At 37.4% G+C, this 19,890-nt stretch overlaps 1 protein-coding gene across 1 annotated transcript in view; it reads left to right on the top strand.

Annotated features, from left to right (window-relative positions):
- The first annotated feature begins 1,109 nt into the window (after window positions 1-1,109).
- Window positions 1,110-19,890, top strand: part of UBL3 (ubiquitin like 3) — a 72,570-nt gene continuing 53,789 nt past the window's right edge. The window contains exon 1 of the mRNA XM_037048220.1: window positions 1,110-2,101. Coding sequence (XP_036904115.1) covers window positions 2,075-2,101 — 27 coding nt within the window. The 5' untranslated portion in view covers window positions 1,110-2,074. The remainder of the gene's footprint in view (window positions 2,102-19,890) is intronic.

Here is a 19,890-nt window from a genome sequence, read left to right as displayed (position 1 = left end):
ACACAATTTGCTATGGACAGTGCCCAGATTGCCCATTTTTAAACTCCTGATGCCTAGCAGTGCTTGGCATAGTTTGCTGAATGAACAAGTACTAACATTTCACACCAAATGATGCATTATTACTTACAAAACAATCTAGTTTGCCTGCATAAATTCTTTCTACTTTAATGGTGGAAGGTAGTCAAGGCAAGACTGTCCTACAGATAAGGTCACAGCCATTCGCTGCAGAGGTGGCTCTCAGACTATAAGACTGTTGGCATTTTTACACAGGTGTGGTATTGAGACTGCCCTTTCTAAAATACTCTGCCTAAGCACCAAGAGAGACATAAATATAGATTCCGTTAGACATTTGTGGTTTCTGCATTTTGTTCCTAAAACTGGGGTAGACACATTCTTCACATATCTCTAATGGTATTATTTTGTGTGTTATTTGCTAATCTCTCCAGGTTTATAGGTTTTCAATTACATTTTGAGTTAATTAGAATTTAGGGGCTGGCCTGGTAAAGTAATGAATCCCTGTGTAGTTTGTAGTAGCTATTTCATGATGTAGCTTTAGCATTATTCATTATTGTATCTAATGCAGTTTTCAGTAATTTCAATTAACTATACTGTAGTTTTACGGCTCTGGGTCTTCAGGAAACACATATTCAAACATTTTCTCTGCTTAACAAGATCCACGTTCCTGTTGAACTTGTATGACCTCATTGGAAATCAATGATTGCCTCTGATCTTCCAATTGTAATGTTGAGGAGACAAAGGAAGTCACTATATAAAACGCTTTCAGACTGCAGGATGTGGAGAGCGCGCTGTCAATAAAACGAATCATTCTGCTTAGAAGTAAACTGCATTCTAAATCTGTGTGTAGGTTGTACATGAGGGAACTTCTCTGTGCAGAATTATTCCCTCCCCAATAATATGCCGATCACACTTGACTCCTGGGCTGGGGATGGGCAAAATCGAGCTTTCCTTTCCCAGCAACTGTTACTAGGAGGGGTGTGGCTTCAAAGGTGGTGGTGGGGGGGGGGGTGCGGGGAATGCATGGACTACACTTCCCGTGATGCTCTAAGGTGGATTCCGTATTGACGCACTTGGTGTCCGCAAGGGGGAGCGCGGGGGTGGCACCAGCAAGTAAGTGGGGGTGAGCTCCCTCTGTCCCCCGGCTGGCGTTCGGGCCGACGCCACCGACGCGCTGCCACTACCGCCATGTTGGCTTGAGGGACGATGACTGGAAGTGGTTGCGGCTTTTGGGACTGAAAAGTGGAGGAGAGACCAAGCTGTGAGAGGAAGCCGTTCCCTGGCTGAGAAGAGGAAAGACCAGCCTCTTCCGGAGGAGACCAGCCGGAGTCTGCGTCGAGGGAGCTCACGAGGCCAGGGACTGGAGGGGAAGGCAGGAGGGGAGCGCAGAGGAACGGAGACGATGCGCCCCGAGAGCCGCTGCGGCCCAGAGGCGCCTGTGGCCTGAGTCCTGAGGGGCCGTAGGTCTCTCTCCCTGGCTCGAGCTCCCCCCACCCCCACACGCTGCCCCGGACTTCGAGCTTGGCTAGCAACGAGTTAAATGCCCTTGAGAGTGGTTTCGGGCGGCCCGGCCCCAGCGGCGCGAGGTGAGCCCGTTTCTCCCTGCCGGCCACTCAGCTTACGCGTCCATGTGTAGCTGCATAGTTATCTGTGTACCTCCAGTCGGGGCATTCTGCTGGTTAATGAGGACTCCAGCGCGAGTGTGAATCACCGCGGGCCCGCATTTAACCCCCTCCCACTGCTCCATGCCCTTGTGTCACTCGGCTCGGTCCACCTGGCGCGGCTGGTCCTGGGGCTGCTGCTGACGACGACGACCACAGGCTGCTCCGCTGCCGTAGTGCCCTGCGCCCCGGCATCTCGCATCCTGGGGATCACGCCCTTCTGCACAGAACCGAGGCCAGGCCCCCGCTTAGACTTCCAAATCACTCAGATTTTGGAAAGCACATCGCGAGCTTGTGGAGATCGTTAGCATTGATTTCTGTGGCTTGAAGACTGCTCCTTTTTGTTGTGTGTGTGTTTTTCCCCCGTGAACATCTGGGTGTTTATATCAAGCGGCAAGATGTCCAGTAATGTCCCGGCGGATATGGTGAGTGAAGGTTAAGTTATGATACCCTTTGATTTAATTGTGGTTTCCAATTTTATTTAATCAGGAAGAATGCAGACAGGGGGCGAGGATTTGCAGGGGACTGTTGAAAAGCCGCCGCACTGGGAGATTTGGAGAAGTTGGAGGTTCTGGTTTTCTCCTTTTAGAAAGTACCGCTTTTAGTTTTTCATTTGGTTGAGGGTTTTTGTTTGTTTGTTTGTTTAAATCATTAAAGGCAATGGAGAAGTCGGAAAAATGTAGCGAGGTTGCTTGAAGTGGAGATCTTTCTCTGTCAGAAGTCTCGGAACTCGTATCTCAAAGCTTCGGAAAACGACTGTCGGCGGCGGGCAGAGCCGCAGATGAGCGTCCCTGCTCGCTGCAGGCGGAGACATGAACACGGGAGTCTTGCTCCCTGGCACTGACGAGCTCATTAATGCGCTGGGTACAAACCTGATCTTTGCGAGAGGAGGGTCACATGTCTCTTCAAGAAAAAGTCCACGAGAATTTTCAGGGAGCTTTTTGAAGTATCTCGGTGAACAAGGATGGCAATAGATGTATTAAGAGGTTTGGGAATTTTCACAAATCTGAGCTGACTGTATATTGGGATTTGTAATGAATATTCCAAGACTTTTAGTACCAAATGTTTGGTAGTACATATTATATCATTGGACTTTTAAAAGCTAATGAAACACATTATTGAGCCTTGATCTTTGAATGTTGAGAACTTGTAACAAAAAGTATTCTTGTTTATCGTGCTTTCGTTTTTGTTTGTAAACGTTAAGGTTGTGAATTTGTTGAGTAACAGTAGCAGCAGTGTCACCTTACAGGGTTCTGGGAGTAGGTTTGTATGAGTGTGAGATTACGCTTTGATGTCCTAGGGACAAGCATGATGCAGTTAACAAGAAGATGAATGATCTTGTTTATGGAAGAATTGATGTTAACATTGTTACATTTTCTTACATTTAGTTAACATTTGAATATTCATATGTTTCAGCGGAGAAACAAAATTGAACTTTAATGATTACATCTTAAAATGTGAGGTGTTTCTAAAGGAGTAAACCTCATTACTAGATTTTAAAATAATTTAAAAATAATTTTAAAAATTAAATGACTCTAAATGTCATACTTGACCTTGGTTTAAAGACATTTTGCTTATGTTGGATTTCCCTTTTAATGTGCTATTTAAATGTGGGGGAACATTCTGTCTCTTGGGTGGCCACTTAGCAAACTTATGTTCTCCTTCCTGAGTATTAAAACTCATGCATTGTCCTTTTAGTTTTCCCTGTCCTTCTGCCCACTTAAGGAGTTAGCTGGACAAGGTTTTCTGTACCTCTCTAGAAGTTGCCTGGAGAGGTCTTTGGACTGAGCTGGAAAATACTGTTTCCCGTTTGTTAAGTGTTTGGGCTCACCAGCAAAAATTTGCTCTCTGTAAAACCTCCATTTTATATCATCCTGCACACTGCAAGATATGTGCACTATTCTGTCACAGAGTTAGAACGAAGTAGATTTGTGTCGTCATTAAAACAGTCCCTCTACTTTCTTTGGGCCCAGTGTTGAAAAGGCGGAATGTGCATAGTTTCAGTCACAAACTGAAATGATTTGGGAGTACTGTTTCCAAGTCAGAGAGAAGGTTTAGGAGCCAATGTTTGGATCAAAGGACTGGGAAGTAGTGTCAAGGTTTTATTAATAGCTGCAGATATAAAATGTAACTATTTCTGTTTTAAACTGTATTTTAAGGCCTTAATGCTTCTCTGGTGCTTTGAGATCCCTTGATTAAAGGTGATGTGCAAGGGCACAGCAGTATTATGTAATAAATATACAATATCCTGATGATGCTATTTCAGAATGTGTCCAGGGCTCAGCTCAGGTGAGATTGTTTTGCTTTTTTTTTTTTTAGCTGTTCAACTTGTTGGAGGTCTTGAGGAGATTTTTCTTTCCCATGATAAACCTTTTTAAACCTTTATTTGCTATTTGCATTTTTAAGAAGTGCCATCATTTGATATGCTCCTGGAATTCTCAACTTTTTGCAATGTAATATGGTAAATGCTGGTTAGAAGTTGTCCATCAAGTGCTTCATATTTTAAAATTCTTCATAACAATAATGACAATTAATTTACGATTCTTGTTCATGACATAAACTGAGAATAGTTTTACCACCACTCTGAAAAGCGTTAGCCTTTCTACCCCCACCTCTTTCTACAATCTGTTTCCCTTGCAGAGTAACTTTAAATTGATTAGGATAAGTGCTTTTGCAAGTACAAATACATACATTTTTTTTTTGCTAGATGCAGTACAATTTTCAACTTTATAAGTGGTGATAGCTAGTACATGCTATTTAGAAACAAACGTTGCACTCTTTTCCATGTTAATGGAGCTTGTCAGTCCTATAGGAAAATCCCATTTGGCAGATGAGGTGGGGCAATGAAGTTACAACCTCTGTCATATTTTCATTAGAGATAATTTATTCTTGAGCTACAGTTATTGCTAAATCAATTGTTGTTTTTGGAAAGTCTTATGGCAATGATTGTGATTCACTTTAAACTTGATTTTTAGCATCTTTTTTGCTTTTGAAAATATAACAACTTTAAATTTTATTTTTAAACATTCGGTAAATTTTTGTTTATCCTAAGTTGTCTTTTTTTTAATAATCCAAATTTAGCAAGTTGATTTTGGGGAAGGGGGGTGGAGCCCCTAGTGAATGGATTTGCTATACTCTTTTTAAAAAATGATTTGTAGTTGATACTTTTCCAATTAACATTCTATAAATATGTCCTATAAATAATATAAATGAATTTACATAAAATACTGGCTCTTCCTTTGCCAAGAGTGAATGAGTGAATGAGTGAATGAACTAAGAGATTTACTACCATTCCAGTGTAGTACCTTTTGAAAAAAATCTGGGACTATCTAAACAGAGTATTATTATAATATATTGTATTTAAGTGATTCACTTCCTTTGTTTTCCTCAGCCCAAATCACAGGTCATGATGGGCCAGTATTCATTGTTTATAATTGTAGCATAAATTATATTAATGACTGGAGATTTTCTGAAAGATAATGTTTATCTGTTAGTAATAAGGCCTAAGACTAGGTAGATTACGTGGTAATTTTATTTTCTGCATCAGGAAAGTTATGAAGAAATAATTGTATTTATAAAAGTATTATATAAAACATTTGAGATTCTATTCAGAGCTTTGGACTTAAAATGTTATTGGTGATATCTGTAAAATTGAAAACCCTAACTACAAGAGAAGTTTACAATTAGTATGAGAATAATGCTAAAGAAATTTTGATATTTTAAACATTTTAGATGATAAAACAGTTAAAAGCCCTGTATCTTTTTGAACTACTAATATAGAAATTGTAGCAGATGTAAACATTTTTAGTCCAGATGAGATAATGATAATTTCAATGTTTTCCACCCTTGTTATTTTTATCATAATGTTATATCTCTTTCATTTGTGGAAGAAATATTGGAGCCCTCTGGTGGACAGGAAATTCCTAAAATGAATATCCTTTCAAAGTGAACTTTTACCACTTTTCCAAGTTAAAGTAAAATGACAGGTGTTGAGTATACTAGGGGAAGTGCTATGGTAGAAAAGGTCTGGAGAACAGAAACCCTTTAACTTTGACAGAAGAGAATATTAAGATCTGGTGCCCCAAATAGTTCTTTCCTTATAGCTCCTTTTAATTTTTCTTTCTTTTGCCAGAGCTCTTATTTTAAGGTTAAGTTGGGAGGTTTTATGAATGAAGCTAAAGGGTACCAGTTCTATGTACAAATATACGTACGTACGTGACTTGATAAACAGTTTAATAAATTATCTATCTCTAATGGAAACTTTCTCTAAATTGTTATACTTGACTGTCTTATTTTGGTGCTCTGAATTAGATGTTTTTGTTAAAGCAAATAACGCATTCTTTCCTTCCTAGCTCTGAATCCTTGTTCAGATCGTGTCCCTTTCCTGTTAAAACAGTTTTTGGTTCATTCCAGCTCTTAGAAAGGGGAAGGGAGGGAGAAAGAAAGGGGAGGAACATTAATGTGAGAAGAGAAACATTGGTTGGTCTTGTACAAGCCTTGACTGGGGACTGAACCTGCAACCCAGGCATGTGCCCTGACTTGACCAGCAACCTTTCACTTTGCGGGCTGATTCCCAAACGAACTGCACCAGTTAGGGCTAAGCATTACTGTCTTTGTTACTTATGGAAAAAGAAGATACTGTTTCATACTACCACTAATAATAATGGTGTCAAGGATAAAGTCTATAATGTTTGCCTTTACTACTACTTTGAATATGGAAAGTAGTAGCTGAGGCTTATTTAAATATAAAGTTATTTTCATTAGTGGGTAAGGTACTGATGACTCCACTAGTTTACATAATTGGAACAGTAAATGTATTTTAGGGGACTGAAGTATATGCCTCTTAAATATGCTTTTTAAAATCTCCGCTCATGCTTGAGTACAATTGAAAGCAGCTATTGAATTCCTGGTAACTGGAATCTCTGGGTGAGATATTCTTTTTTTTTTTTTTAAGATTTTATTTATTTATATTTATAAGGGAAGGGAAAGAGAGAAGGAGAGAAATATCAATGTATGGTTGCCTTTCATGAGTCCCCTCCTGGGAACTGGCCTGCAACCCAGGCATGTGCCCTGACTGGGAATCGAACCGCGATAGTATGGTTCCCAGGCCCACGCTCAGTCTACTGAGCTACACCAGCCAGGTGCTGGATGAGATGTTCTTAATCAGTGCATTTTCTGAGTACATGAAAGTTGTTTTTAGAAATATCCCAATCTAACAATTTTGAATTACTGCCCTGTTAATTGTAATATGCTACACATAATTTGAATTATATTTGGTGACTTAGGGCCATTAATTGAATATCCTTGATTCAGTACGGTGAATGTTCATTGAGTGCATCTCTGTATAATGAAGTATCATCCTCTATCATACCCTCAGCACCTCATATACAGGATCCAGCACAAATAACTCCCCTTTTTATTATAAAACCTTTTATTACAAAATTATAAGCATGTCATTCTGTTATATAACAATATCAACTCAAGCACACCGTATGACATTTTAGGTGAAATATGCATATTGCTGTCCATTTCGTGGGAGATATACACGTACTCTACCAAGAGTACCATACTCAAGTGACCCTGCCTTCTGCCAGACCCTGTAGTTTGTGAAGCTTCGTGCTCCTTCACTAGTTAAGTAAGTTACCAAGTTCAATGAGGAGAGTCAATTGATATGTGAAAATAAAAATATTAGAACTCCTGTTTGTTTACTTTGCTCTCCAAAAAGGGAGAACTGAGCTTTTTACATCCAGGTGGTTATGATGGCTGATTGTGGTCTGCTGAGGGAAGATGTAGGAATTCTGTCATGTAGTAGTCAGTAGCAGCACCATGAGTTTCTCAAAGTTCTTGCAGTTTTTTTTATAGTATATTACATAGTTTCTTTTAAAAATAATTTCTAAAAGAATGTATGATACTTTGTATTTAGATGGGGAGGAGAGGTTCAACACTTGAAGTGTTTAGAAGAGCTGTGGGAGTCAAAGCTGAATTACAGTTTTATTTTACAAAAGATGAATATTATAGATGCTGACTTTTTCCATGATGACAAGAAGCTATAACTAGTATGCTACCTAGCACATATTTTGCGAAATCAAATACTAAGTTATTTCTTCAAGGCAAAATTGACATTTTAACCTATAAATGAGAAAGTACCTGCTTTTCAGAAGATTTTGAAAACATGTTTAGATATTTCCAGTCTGTTGAAAAATCCTTCTTACATAGAGTTTCAGTAGACTTTGGACCCATTTTTTGAAAAATAAAAAGTTACACATATTACTTAGTTTGCAAAAATATCTGACAACAGGATACATAAAATTTTAATAACATTGACAATCAGGTAACTGACTTTTAATAAAAGCTTGTGCGTATTCGGTAATAGAATATAAAAGTGATATGATCTAGTAAACCAGTAAGTGATATGTTCTTTTACATGGAGATATGCATCTTTGTGAAGTAGGTTTTCAATTATCTCTATGACAGTTCTTTAAACCAAGTGTCAAAATATATTGAACTTTGCAAATTGGCAAAGCAAGAAATTTTAAAAATAGAGAAGCATATTCAGTAAAGTGCCCTCACTTAATATATTAATAGTAATATTGAGTTACTCTAGGGATTGCAATCTCTAGTGATTGCAAGATTAAAGCAAATTAATATTTTAAATAGTTAATATAATTACTATATGATTTATACGTGAATATGTATATATCAGAGGTATATGCTTAAGTATTTTATAGTTGGGATTTACAGTAAAAAAATTTAGAAGAAGCCATTGCATAAAATGAAAAGATTTCTGAGCATTTTAATTTCTTGTGTTTGATAATTATAGATTTTCGGTCTCCTGCCTTGTGGAGCAGTTATATTTTTCTGTGGTTCGTATGCCTATCTATCCCTTTCTAACTATTTACAGTTGCTGCTTCGTGTTTGTTCTGGGTGTAGAAACCTGGTTTTCAAATGTATTAGAATAAAGTATGTTAAAAATGAGCAAGTGGTGTCTGTGGTGTCTGTATAGGATTTTTAGGAAATGCCCTATGGTAAAGTATATGACCTTTATTTCACAGACTTAGTCACATATATTTTGGTTGCTTAGAGTTTTATTTACTTGAGGGGCTTACTTTCTAGTACTTAGCATGTTTTGCAGGGATGTAGATTATTGATAGTGAAGAACCATGTAGGTAATTAAAAAAAATCACATACAGCTTTATTTTGTAGCTCCTAAAGGAGAGAAGCTAATATTTGTTTTGTACTTGCTATTTACCAAGCAGATGCTTGGCATTTTACATGGATACATTTAATCTAATCCTCAGAATGATCTTGGGTAAATACAGTCTGTATATAGATAAAACTGCCACTGCCCACCAGGTGAAGATCCCCCAGGATGCGTTCGTAGTGGTACAAATTAGGTTGTTGATTTGAAGCAGCAAGGTAGATTACATGCCTGGCGAACCTTGTGTCCTCTCAGGAAGAGGAAATGAAGTTTTTGGTAATATTTGGACAGTGCAAGATAATTCTGATGCGAGACCAGGGCAAGTGGATACTAGCTTTGGATGGAATGCTATCACACGTGGAGTGGAAATGGAGGGAGGTTAGTGGTGGGATGTCTTAGCCATCTTTGTTGAGGAGACTGGAGAAATGAAGGGGTTGAGGGAGCTCCTTAGTCATTTTTGGAGCTGTAGGATGGCCCTTAGAGAAATTATCTGTGGCCTTCCGTTGGCCTTGTCTGTGTTTTTTAGAAACAATACAGTGTGATTGTCAGCAGAGATGAATTTTACCTTTTCACAGCCTCAGTTCAGAGAAGGTAAAGGAGCTAGGATAAGAATTTGGGTCTAATGACAATAGCGATAAACATACTAAGCCTTAACCCCTGCCATACGTGAGCCTATTTTGCCAAATCCCTCAGGCATGCTATCCCTAAGAAGAAAACCTCAGATTCTTTCCCAGAACTTGTTTTACACAGTCACTGCTGGCTGCTCTGAGCTGGCATATTCCAGGAGGTATGACACTTATTTAAATATGTATGGAAAATACTATATATGATGTCTGGAATGATGTTGGAATGATTTTAATGACAGTGGATTCTCTTATAAATTAAACAGTTTTTTTTAATAGTCTTTGGAGCTTTGATTTCTTTAGCATTGGTTGGCCAAAAAGTCTGTATGGTTTTTTTCCATAAAATAAAAGACACATTTTTCATTTTTACCAATAACTTTATTGATTTGGATATTTTGAGTATGTTGGCTGTCTACCATGTGATATAATGTTGATTTTCCCCAATGTCTGCATTTGATCACTAACTTCAACTGGTTCGCCTGACCATGGAGTATCGTCCAGGGAGAAGTATCTAGCATGAAACTTCACAAACCACTTTTGACACATTCAGTCAGCCACAGCACCTTCTCCATACACTGCACAAATATTTTTTCTGTTTAGTTGCATTTTTACCTTTCTTGAAATAATAAAGCAAAATATGCCAAAAATGTCACATATTTTTTCCATTTTCAGTATTAAAATGGCTACACAAAAATTCACCCATTTTGATTTTTTGAAATGTGCACTGATATGACAGCTGTCATAATACAAGATAACTGAATTGCTTTGAATAAAATTAAAGACAACTAAGTGTTACTAGAGCCATCTTACCAAACGAACTTTTTGGCCAACCCAGAATATCTCTTATATAGAGAGAAGAATTTTTTCCTGTAAACTTACGACTTTGAATGTAGAAAGTATGTTGCTTTATATATGTAAAACACTGATTTGTTACCTTTTAACTCAAGGTATTTTGTTTTTGCCTTCATACTATAACTGCTTATGTCAGATTCTCTATTGATTGATTTAAATTTATTTTATGGCCTAAATAAAATACATACATGGGCAATTTTCTGTGACTGGATTTTGAGAAGAAAATATTCTTTCCTCTGAAGAAAAGTGTTTAAGTTAAGCATTATATTTTGTGTTGTGAACTTAAATTAAGTTCATTGTATCTCATATCATATTCTCAGAACATGTTCTCTCATGACATATGTTTAATTTTCTTTACTATCAAATAAAATTAGTGTCTTTACCTTAAAAATATTCCTGCTTTTGTAGCTTGCATCTTACTTTTAGTCATATATCATAGGCAGGTATCGTACAGACAAGTATAAACCCATGTAATTTTGAACTGATTCTGAGAAGTACATACATTGTTTAGCTGATTCCATATTCGTGGGCATATAAAAGCTATTATAAACAATAAAATAATATATATTTAAAATATTTCTCTGTTCCTTGTCTGATAATTTCTGTAGAATGCAATTCTGAGGAATCTAGTTGCTGTATTAGATATTTGTTAAAAATTTGGTGGGTGGGAAGATGCATATTTACTAATTTTTAAAGTATCATTGAATTTCTGGATTAACCTCACTTCATTATGTATTATCCTCTCAATATGATCAATTATATTTCATTTACAATGTTTGTAGTTTTATTCATGAGCAAGATTTACCAGTAATAATTAATTTCTTGTCAAGTTTTTGATTTAGACACCAGGATTATGCTGATTTCATAAAATAAGCTGGGAAATGTTTTTTATTCTCTGAAGAGTTTGTGAAGATCAATTGTATTTCAACTGTAAATGTTGAAATAATATAGTGTAGTATATAGGACTATTAACATTTTCTATGACTTTTTTTAATGAGTCTTGACAAGTTTTGGTTTTCAAGGAATTTGTCCATTTTCATCTGAATTTTCCTGTTTGGTTTAAAATTTTTCACCATATTCTTTTATTATCTTTTAGATGTTTGTAATGTTATCTGCTTTGTAAAATCTGCTTTTTGGTAGTTTGTACCTTCTGTTTACCTCAGTCAGTTTTTTAAAAGACAACTTTCAGATTTAAAATTTTTTAAAATTTTCTGCCAGGTTCTGGTTTTACCTCTCTTTTCTTCTGTTTAAAAAATTAATTTGCTGTTATTTTGCAATTTTTTGAGATGGATACTCAGATCATTAATAATCAGTCTTTTTTATGTATGAATTTAGTCTATGAAATTTCCCTAGAACTGCAACTTCAGCTGAATCTCACAAGTCTGATCATATATTTATTTATCACTCAATTCAAAATCTTTTTAAAAAATCTATTGTGGTATCTTCTGTGATCCATAGGTTATTTAGATATAATATGTAGTATAATAGCTAAGCATTTGGGAGTTTTTTTTAAGCTATATTTTCGTTGTTGATATCAAGTTTAATACTACTGTGGTCTTAGGATAATTTTTTTCCATAATTTCAATTGTAAGTAATTTGTTGACACTTGTTTTATAGTTGATTTTAGAAAATTCAGTGTGGTGGGTTTAATATTGTTTAAATCAAGTTTATTAATCATGTTCAGAGCCTATAACTACTGACCTTTTTGTTTTTTTAATTACTCAATTGAGAGAAGTGTGTTAAGATCTACAATTATGTGAAGATTTGTTTCTATGTTCTTTTAGTTCTTTTAAGTGTTGCCTTATGTATTTTGAGGCTAAGTTAGTGGCTGCAATTAAATTTATGATTGTTGTACAGCATCCTTTGATCACATTCTTTTTTCTCTCATGCTTGATTTAATCTTGTGTTATTTTGTACAATAATGGGCTGTACAGGCTTGTGGCCTAGGAGCAATAGACTGTACTGTGTGGTCTAGGTGTGTAGTAGGCTATACCATTCGGGTTTGTGTGAGTGCACTCTGTGATGTTCACACAAGCAAAAAGTCACAAATGACGTATTTCTTAGAACTTATTCTGTAGTTAAGTGGCACCCAATTGTACTGTGTGCTTATGCATGATTTCTATTATAATTCTGCATGGAGTTTGTACAAAATCTTGAATCTGTGGTTTGCTGTCTTTTGTTACTTTGACAATTTTCTTAGCTGGTATTCTTTAAATATTGTTTCTATCCAATTACTGCCTTTCCTTCTGGGACTACAGTTACATGTATGTTAGGTCACTTCACAGTTTCCATCCCCCCACCCCCATCTATCAGATTGGATATTTTTCACTGACCTGTCTTCAAGTTCACTTACGGTGTCTTTCCTGTCCATTATCCAGGTACATCCAATTATTGAGTTATTAATTTTGGTTTTGGTGTTTTTAGTCCTAAAATTTACACAGATTCAAGTTCTCACAATGTTTTCACCAGTTTTCTTGGTTATATTAATCAATATTGTAATGTTCCTATCTGATGACTCTACTACCCGGTTTCTGTGGTCTGATTTTTGATCATTTGATCCTTTTTTTGTATAACACCTGGTAATGTTTTATTAATATTGTGATGAAAAATCATAGAGAATCAGAATGATGTTATCTTTTTCCAGATAGGATTTAATATTCTCTGGCAGGCAGTTAGTAAAACATGGATCTCCTTGATTTATCAGTGACTAATGTGACATGAGACAGAATTCAGGACAATCAAGAAATTTAAATAGCCTCACTCTTAGTGTTTGGTGCTTCTGTGGTTTCACTTGAAAGTTTGGAGTATTTACTAAGATGTGCCTTCCTTGGCTATTGCAAATTGCTCTGCCTGGTTTCAGGAGTTGTAACTGCCCCTCATGGCTAAGACTGAGTGAGCGACCTCTGGAATGCGAGCCACTATGGAGACAAATCTTGTCTCTGGTAGCAACACTGCTTCTGCTTCATTCCCCTGCCCCCATCCCCCCTGCATGGTCGGATAGTCCATGACGGCTAAGACCCCTTAGAGGAAGGGCAACCTAAGCCAGACACGATCACTTGGGAGGCCATCATGGAAGGACTCATAGGGCTGCAACAAAGAGGGAGTGATGGAGCCTCTCCCCCCAGCTATTCTGACATAGCCTGAGTCCCCATGTCCTCTGGGAGAAGCACTTCCTGGCTCTAATCCACTTAGGCCTGAAAACCTGTGAGGGGGGAGGCGGTACAGCCCCTTGCCCGGCTAGAGTGGGATCCGGGGTGATCGGGCATAAGAAAGAGTTCCAAAGAGTGAAGCCTGCTTTGCTAAGAGTGCTTTCATTCATATGATAAGGGTCCGAGCAGGAAATGAGTATGTCTCCCAAAGTTTCTGCAACCTATCAGTACCTGACAGATACTGACTCAGACTAAGCTCTCAGATTTTGAAATGTTATCTACTGTTTGATCCTTACCACCTGTATTCCTGTGTATTACAATCCAATAAAAGCCGTTGAGAAAGGGGCTCTTGGCCTTTCTCCTCTGAGAGATTGGCCACCTCTCCTCCCCAAGCAGATCATGTCTTGGTAGTGTTACCTTCATCTGTGGTGGATGGGGGGACTTGCTGGCAAAGTTGCCCCCACACTTGGAAAACGCTGATTCCAAGTATTTTGAAGCTGGTGAAAGCTCTGCTTAGTTTTTTTTGCCTCTTTGCAGCATTATCTCGCTACGTTTTCCTGTCCTGTTGTTTTTGGTTCAGCATATTTCTTCTGGGAGGGCAAAAATTGAGCAGAATGTGCTAAAAATGGATCTGCCTTTTGACCCAACAATTTCACTGCTAGGATTATATCCTAAGAACCTTGAAACACCAATCCAAAAGAACCTATGCACCCCAATATTCATAGGAGCATAATTTACAATAGCCAAGTGTTGGAAGCAACCTAGGTGCCCATCAGTGAATGAATGGATCAAAAAACTATCGTACATATACACAATGGAATTCTATGCAACAGAAAGAAAGGAGCTCCTACCCTTTGCAACATCATGGATGGAACTGGAAAGCATTATGCTGAGTGAAATAAGCCAGGTAGTGAAAGACAAATACCATATGATCTCACCTTTAACAGGAAGCTAAACAACAAACCAGACAAGCAAGCAAAATACAACCAAAGACACCAAAATAGAGAACAGGCCAACAGTGAATGACCAGAGGGGAGAAGGGAGGGAATTTCAGGGGGAAAGGGGGAGGGTTTTTACAGGGACAAGTATAAAGGACACATGGACAAAAACTAAGGGGAGTACTGGAAATGGGAGAGAGGTGGGGAGCACTGTGGAGGTGGGCTGGGATGGGAGTAAAGGACAGAAAACTGTACTTGAACAACAATTAAAATAAATGTAAAAAATTGAGCAGAATGTGGAGCTCATTCTTTTATCTGGGAATCTCAATTCCTGCCTACTTTCAATTTTTGTCTTCTCAGCCCAGTGAGACTGATACTAGGGCCAGTATGCTGCTTTCTGCATGGCTCTGTGCCCTGTACTGGTAATTGGCAGATACCTTGAGGGGAAAAAGTGGGGATATTCTCAATGTGTTCCCTTCTCTAGGGGCTGTTAACCCCTACTGTCCTGGCTCTCTTGGTTGCTCTCTCCATGCCTTCAAGTAACAAGGTTTTTTATTTGTTAGTTTTGTATTTTATCATACTTCTATGGTTGTTTTCAGTGGGACATTTGGTCTGATACTGCTGTTTCTTCCCACTTTGACTTAATTGTCCTTTGTTTTTGAATAGCTAAAATTAACTAAATACTTAACTGTGTTACTTACCATAATACCATCTGCCAAGCAGTTTTCCTAAATCAAACATCTAGGAGTCATCGTTGATTCCTCCCTTTACCTCATCTCCCGAATCCAATCTATTTCAAAATATACCTGGAATCCATCAACTTTTTTTATTTCCTATTGCAATCACCATCTCTCTTTCCTGGACTGCATTAGTCTTGGAACTAACTCTTTCACTTCCATTCACATTCCCCTGTAATACATTTTCTAGAAATAGCTTGAGTGATCTTTATGAGACATAAATTGAATTATCCTTCTGTCTGTGAAACAGGCAACTTCAGCAGGTTTCCATTGAAGAATAAGTTCTCATGGCATAAGGTCAGAGATCCTTACCATGGTCCTCTTGAGTCCTGCACATCTTGCTCCTTTCTGTCTCTTATGATCCTACCTCATTGGCTTTCTATGCTTACATTATACTGAGTTCCTCTTAGTTCCTTACATGAGTCACAAGCTTTTCACCGAGCTGGGCTGAGTCTTTGCACATATCATCAGTTCTTTTGCCTAAAACATGAGTTTACTTCTGTGTGTGTGTGTGTGTGTGTGTGTGTGTGTGTGTATGTGTGTATGTGTGGTTTTGTGTTTTACATTTAGGTCTAGGACTTATTTTGAATTAATTTTTGTTATACTTCTATACTGTCACATGGGTAATGCCTTCTTAGCCTTTCTGTCTTCAGAAACACTTTTCCTGACCACATCTAAGGTTGAAATTTCTCACTCCTTTCCTTTCTGTCTCATAAGCCCTGTTGGCTTCCTCCATAGCACTTGGTCATTCATTTGTCTTTGCAGTAGGCCATAGATTCTAAGAGTAGTTATGTATCTTTCATTTGCCTCTATAGTCAATACCTGGAATGGCACCTTTTGTGGAGTAGTTCTTCATAAATATTTGTGGATTAAAGGAGTAAATGACTGATAGGCACTGTGTCAAGCTTATTATTTAAAATAGATTAGATTCTCTAAAAAAAAATTCCTGAGAACAAGACTATCAGGTAGGTTGGCACTAGTGTTAGCTGAATTTTATTACTGAGGAAAGTGAGGCATAATCATGTTTGAGAAACTTCCTCAAGGCAACTTTTTTGTGTTCTTGGATTTTTTTTTTTACTTTTATAACTTTTTGCCATTCTTTACCATCCTTATGGCGTATCCTTTTCACTGTGTCTTAAAACTGATGCTGTGATTATACTAATGATCCAGTATTTCAACTTTAGCTTCCTGCCTTTGCTTAACATTTAATAATAGCTAAAATATCAGAAAAGGGATTAGAAATTTGTAATGGAAATTGAGAAAGTGTTAATACTTGAAGTGGTAGATTTGTGGTGTGACTATCAAGTATTGTGAATTATTTTTTCAAGCTATAAAATTTATTACTTTGTAACTGAATAGACTGTTACAATTAATATATTTGAATGTATTGTATATATAAATTACACATTTGAAGAGAACTTTTTGAACCTTTTATACTTAATGGACTGTTTAGTTATACAGATTTTTGATTTCGGCACTCTAATCTGTAGACTTTCTATGTTAGGTATCATTTTATATCCAAAATCTACATGTAGTAATCTTTTTTTTTAATTTCTTTGCATAATTCATTCAGTCAGATCAACAGGTTTGTTGAACACATACTATATGCCAGGCACTTTTTTAGGCTCTGGTGTACAGTGGTAAATGCAACTAAACAAAATACATAAGTAAAATACATAGTGTTAGATGTTGATAAGTACTACAGATAAAAATTAAGTGGGAAAAAGTTGGAGAGTGCAAAGAGAGTATTCCTATGTTGTTCAACAGTATGATCAGGTAAGAGCTCACTAGATATGAGCTCACTAGAGTGGACATTTGTTCAGAGTTCTGAGGAGATGAGAGCAAGCTGCCTTGGAGAATTACCTCTAGACAGGGAATATTGTCTCAATTGGTTTCTTGGTTCCTTTTCAGTTTCTCTCATTGTTTCTTCTGCCAGTCCTCCCCTAAAATTTTTGTTTCTCATGGTTTTTGTTTTCTGTTTGTCTCTGTGATTCAAGTGATCATTACCTTCCTCAGTAATTTGTGCAACAAACAATTATTGGATGCCCGTGAGCCAAGTAGATTCTGTCAGCAGTTAAATCGGTTTTCTCCAGTGTCTCTCAAGTCAATTTCCTTTTTACCTTTAAGCAGGTAATTCATTCAGATATGTTCCCCTTTATTTAACCACAACTAGCTGATTTTCCCTAGTTCCCAGGTTTGTCTTCTGAAAACGCATCAAAAGTCAAACTCATCATTTGATTGTTCACTTTATAAAGGTTGGCTGTCACAGCCATCCAGGCTAAGTTCTTACATGTGGTGTTAAGGCTCTTAAGAGTTGGTCTGAGATCAAGCTTCATCTTCTGCTGTTGTTCCCTGGTATGTCCCCTGTGTTTGAGTTGTAATGAATCCTTTGCTTGCCTACAACTCTCTCCATTAACTTTGATGCTTACTTCTTTCATTCTGGTTTCTTAGCTTTCCCTTTCTGCTTAGAACATACCTCTCCTCTCTTTTCTTGCTGATTTGGCATTTGAGACTTGTTTTCAATTGCAGTATTAATTCCTTGGTCATGCCTTCACAGGATGTTAGGTCCTTAGCCACTATATGTATAGCATATGCTGGGAGCTCTAGACCAAAGTGACAGTTGAGGTGAAGCTTTCTCCTAGGATGGAGCAAGGGAAGATAACCAGAGTAGCACAATGGCTTTTTTTTTAAGAGTTGCCAGCAGTGTAAGGCACTAAGTCCAGAGGAACAGAGCTAACTTAAATCTTGTGTAGATTTCATGATCTCTGCTTCTAAGCCCAGGGATTTCTAGGAAGTGGTGAGCCTTAGCATTGCTTGCTATCCCATTTTAACACCTGGTGAACATGACCAAGTCTGCAGAAAAAGCTAAGGAAAAGGATTGGAGTCTGAGCTAATTGGTTTGCAGTTCAGAACAGGGCCCCTTAATCAATTACTCTCTGAAATGTTATCTCTACTCCCACACTAGACAGATATGTGTTCTCTGAGGTCAGAGAGAGACCTTTCTTACTCATCTTTCTATATCTCTGTGCCTAGCATAATACCTATAGGTAGAGAATACTCCGAAGGTTGAATCAGCACTGTGGCTTTGTCTGGTAGAATTTACTGTGATGATTGAAATGTTCTTCGTCTCTGCTGTCTAATAAGGCACTTGTGGCTCTCAAGCACTTACAGAGTGGCTGCTGTGACTGAGGAACTGACATTTTTTTAGTTTAATTAAATATAAATAACTATAAGGGGATAATGGGTACTATATTGTACAGTATACTTATGCAGTTTACTTCATTCTCTCAGTGGACTAAAGAGATCTCTGAATTTTTGTGGGGAGAGGTACTTGGATCCCAAATGGTCCTAGATTGCTAAGCTTTAGGTTTTACTTCATGATTGTATTTTTGTTCTTTCAATGTCAGCATTTATTTTTTTATATTATTATTATATATATTGTCATCATCCTTTCTTTTAATTTTTTAGATCTTAGTCTACATGACATAGAAAGATATAATCAAGTTTATAGAACTCTCTTTAAAAAAAGGTCTAAGACCCTGCGAGTCATCTCTGACCCCAGTAAAAATGTGAAATTGACCCTCAGGAAAGAGGAGAGGGCCAAAAATATAAATTAGTGTGAGCATTCAATAGAAGAAAAAAATAATACCAATGTGAGATTACATGAATTGACCAAGAGAGAGGGGCAGCCTAAAAGTGTAACATTTCTATTTAGAGATAGGAGAATTTTAAAAGTGACAAAAGAAACAGAGAAAAAGTTTTTTAAAAAAGTTTGATTATCTTGAAAGCCATTCAAAGAGAAACCCAAGGAGGAAGACTGGTTGGGTATAGCAGATAGTGAAGAAAGGTGAAGAAATAAGGACTAAAGTACATCTTGCATAATCTGATGAAAGCCGTATGGATCATAACTCATTAACTGTGCTCAAAACACTGTTTTTGTTATAATTCTCAGTTTTCTTCTGTGCTGTTAGCTAGGCATATAAGAATTAATTATGTTCCTTTTTTTGAAGTTATTACTGTTTTCAGTTTCTGTGTGCATAGCTAACTTTTCTCAACCCTTTCTGTCAAAATGTTTTGTTTTGCGCCTGTATGTAATCTGGTCAATTAGTAATAGTACTTGCTTTTTGCTCTGAGAGTGAGACTTTAAATCCTGTGCAGGTGAATCTCTCTATCACTAACAGCAGGGTTGTTGGTTCAGTAGCAATCATTCAGTTTGTGCTTTGACGCAAGGTTTCTTAAGAGAAGCTGTTATTTCTTGTTAAATTCTCCATACCCAGAGAAAGACAGTTGTACTAAAAAATTGGGACATCTTGCCTCTCAGAGGCCTTGTCAGACTTCCAACTGGCACAGGAAGCAGCAAAAGGCTCTTTCATTTCCCAGAGTACCATCTACCTTACTTCTTTGGGATTTAGGACAGGCAGCTAAGAAAAATTAAAAAAAAAACTGGGAAAACATTTTTCTTAAATATTTTTATTATAGAGATGGGTTCACTTTTAGGTTGTGTATAGTGCAGATGTAAGCTTCTATTATATTTTTTATTTTGAAATTATGCCAACATGTGAGTCATTTCTGAAATCTCTCTTTTTAAACGATTTTATTTATTTATTTTTAGAGAGAGGGGAAGGGAGGGAGGGAGAAACAAAAATGTGTGGTTGCCTCTCGAATGCCCCCTACTGGGGACCTGGTCTGCAACCTAGACACGTGCCCTGGATGGGAA

The sequence above is a fragment of the Sturnira hondurensis genome, unplaced genomic scaffold (genome assembly GCF_014824575.4).
Source record: "Sturnira hondurensis isolate 20B ecotype Veracruz unplaced genomic scaffold, ASM1482457v3 Scaffold0006413, whole genome shotgun sequence".
Lineage (NCBI taxonomy): Eukaryota > Metazoa > Chordata > Mammalia > Chiroptera > Phyllostomidae > Sturnira > Sturnira hondurensis.
This window is presented reverse-complemented; position numbering and strand designations above follow the sequence as displayed.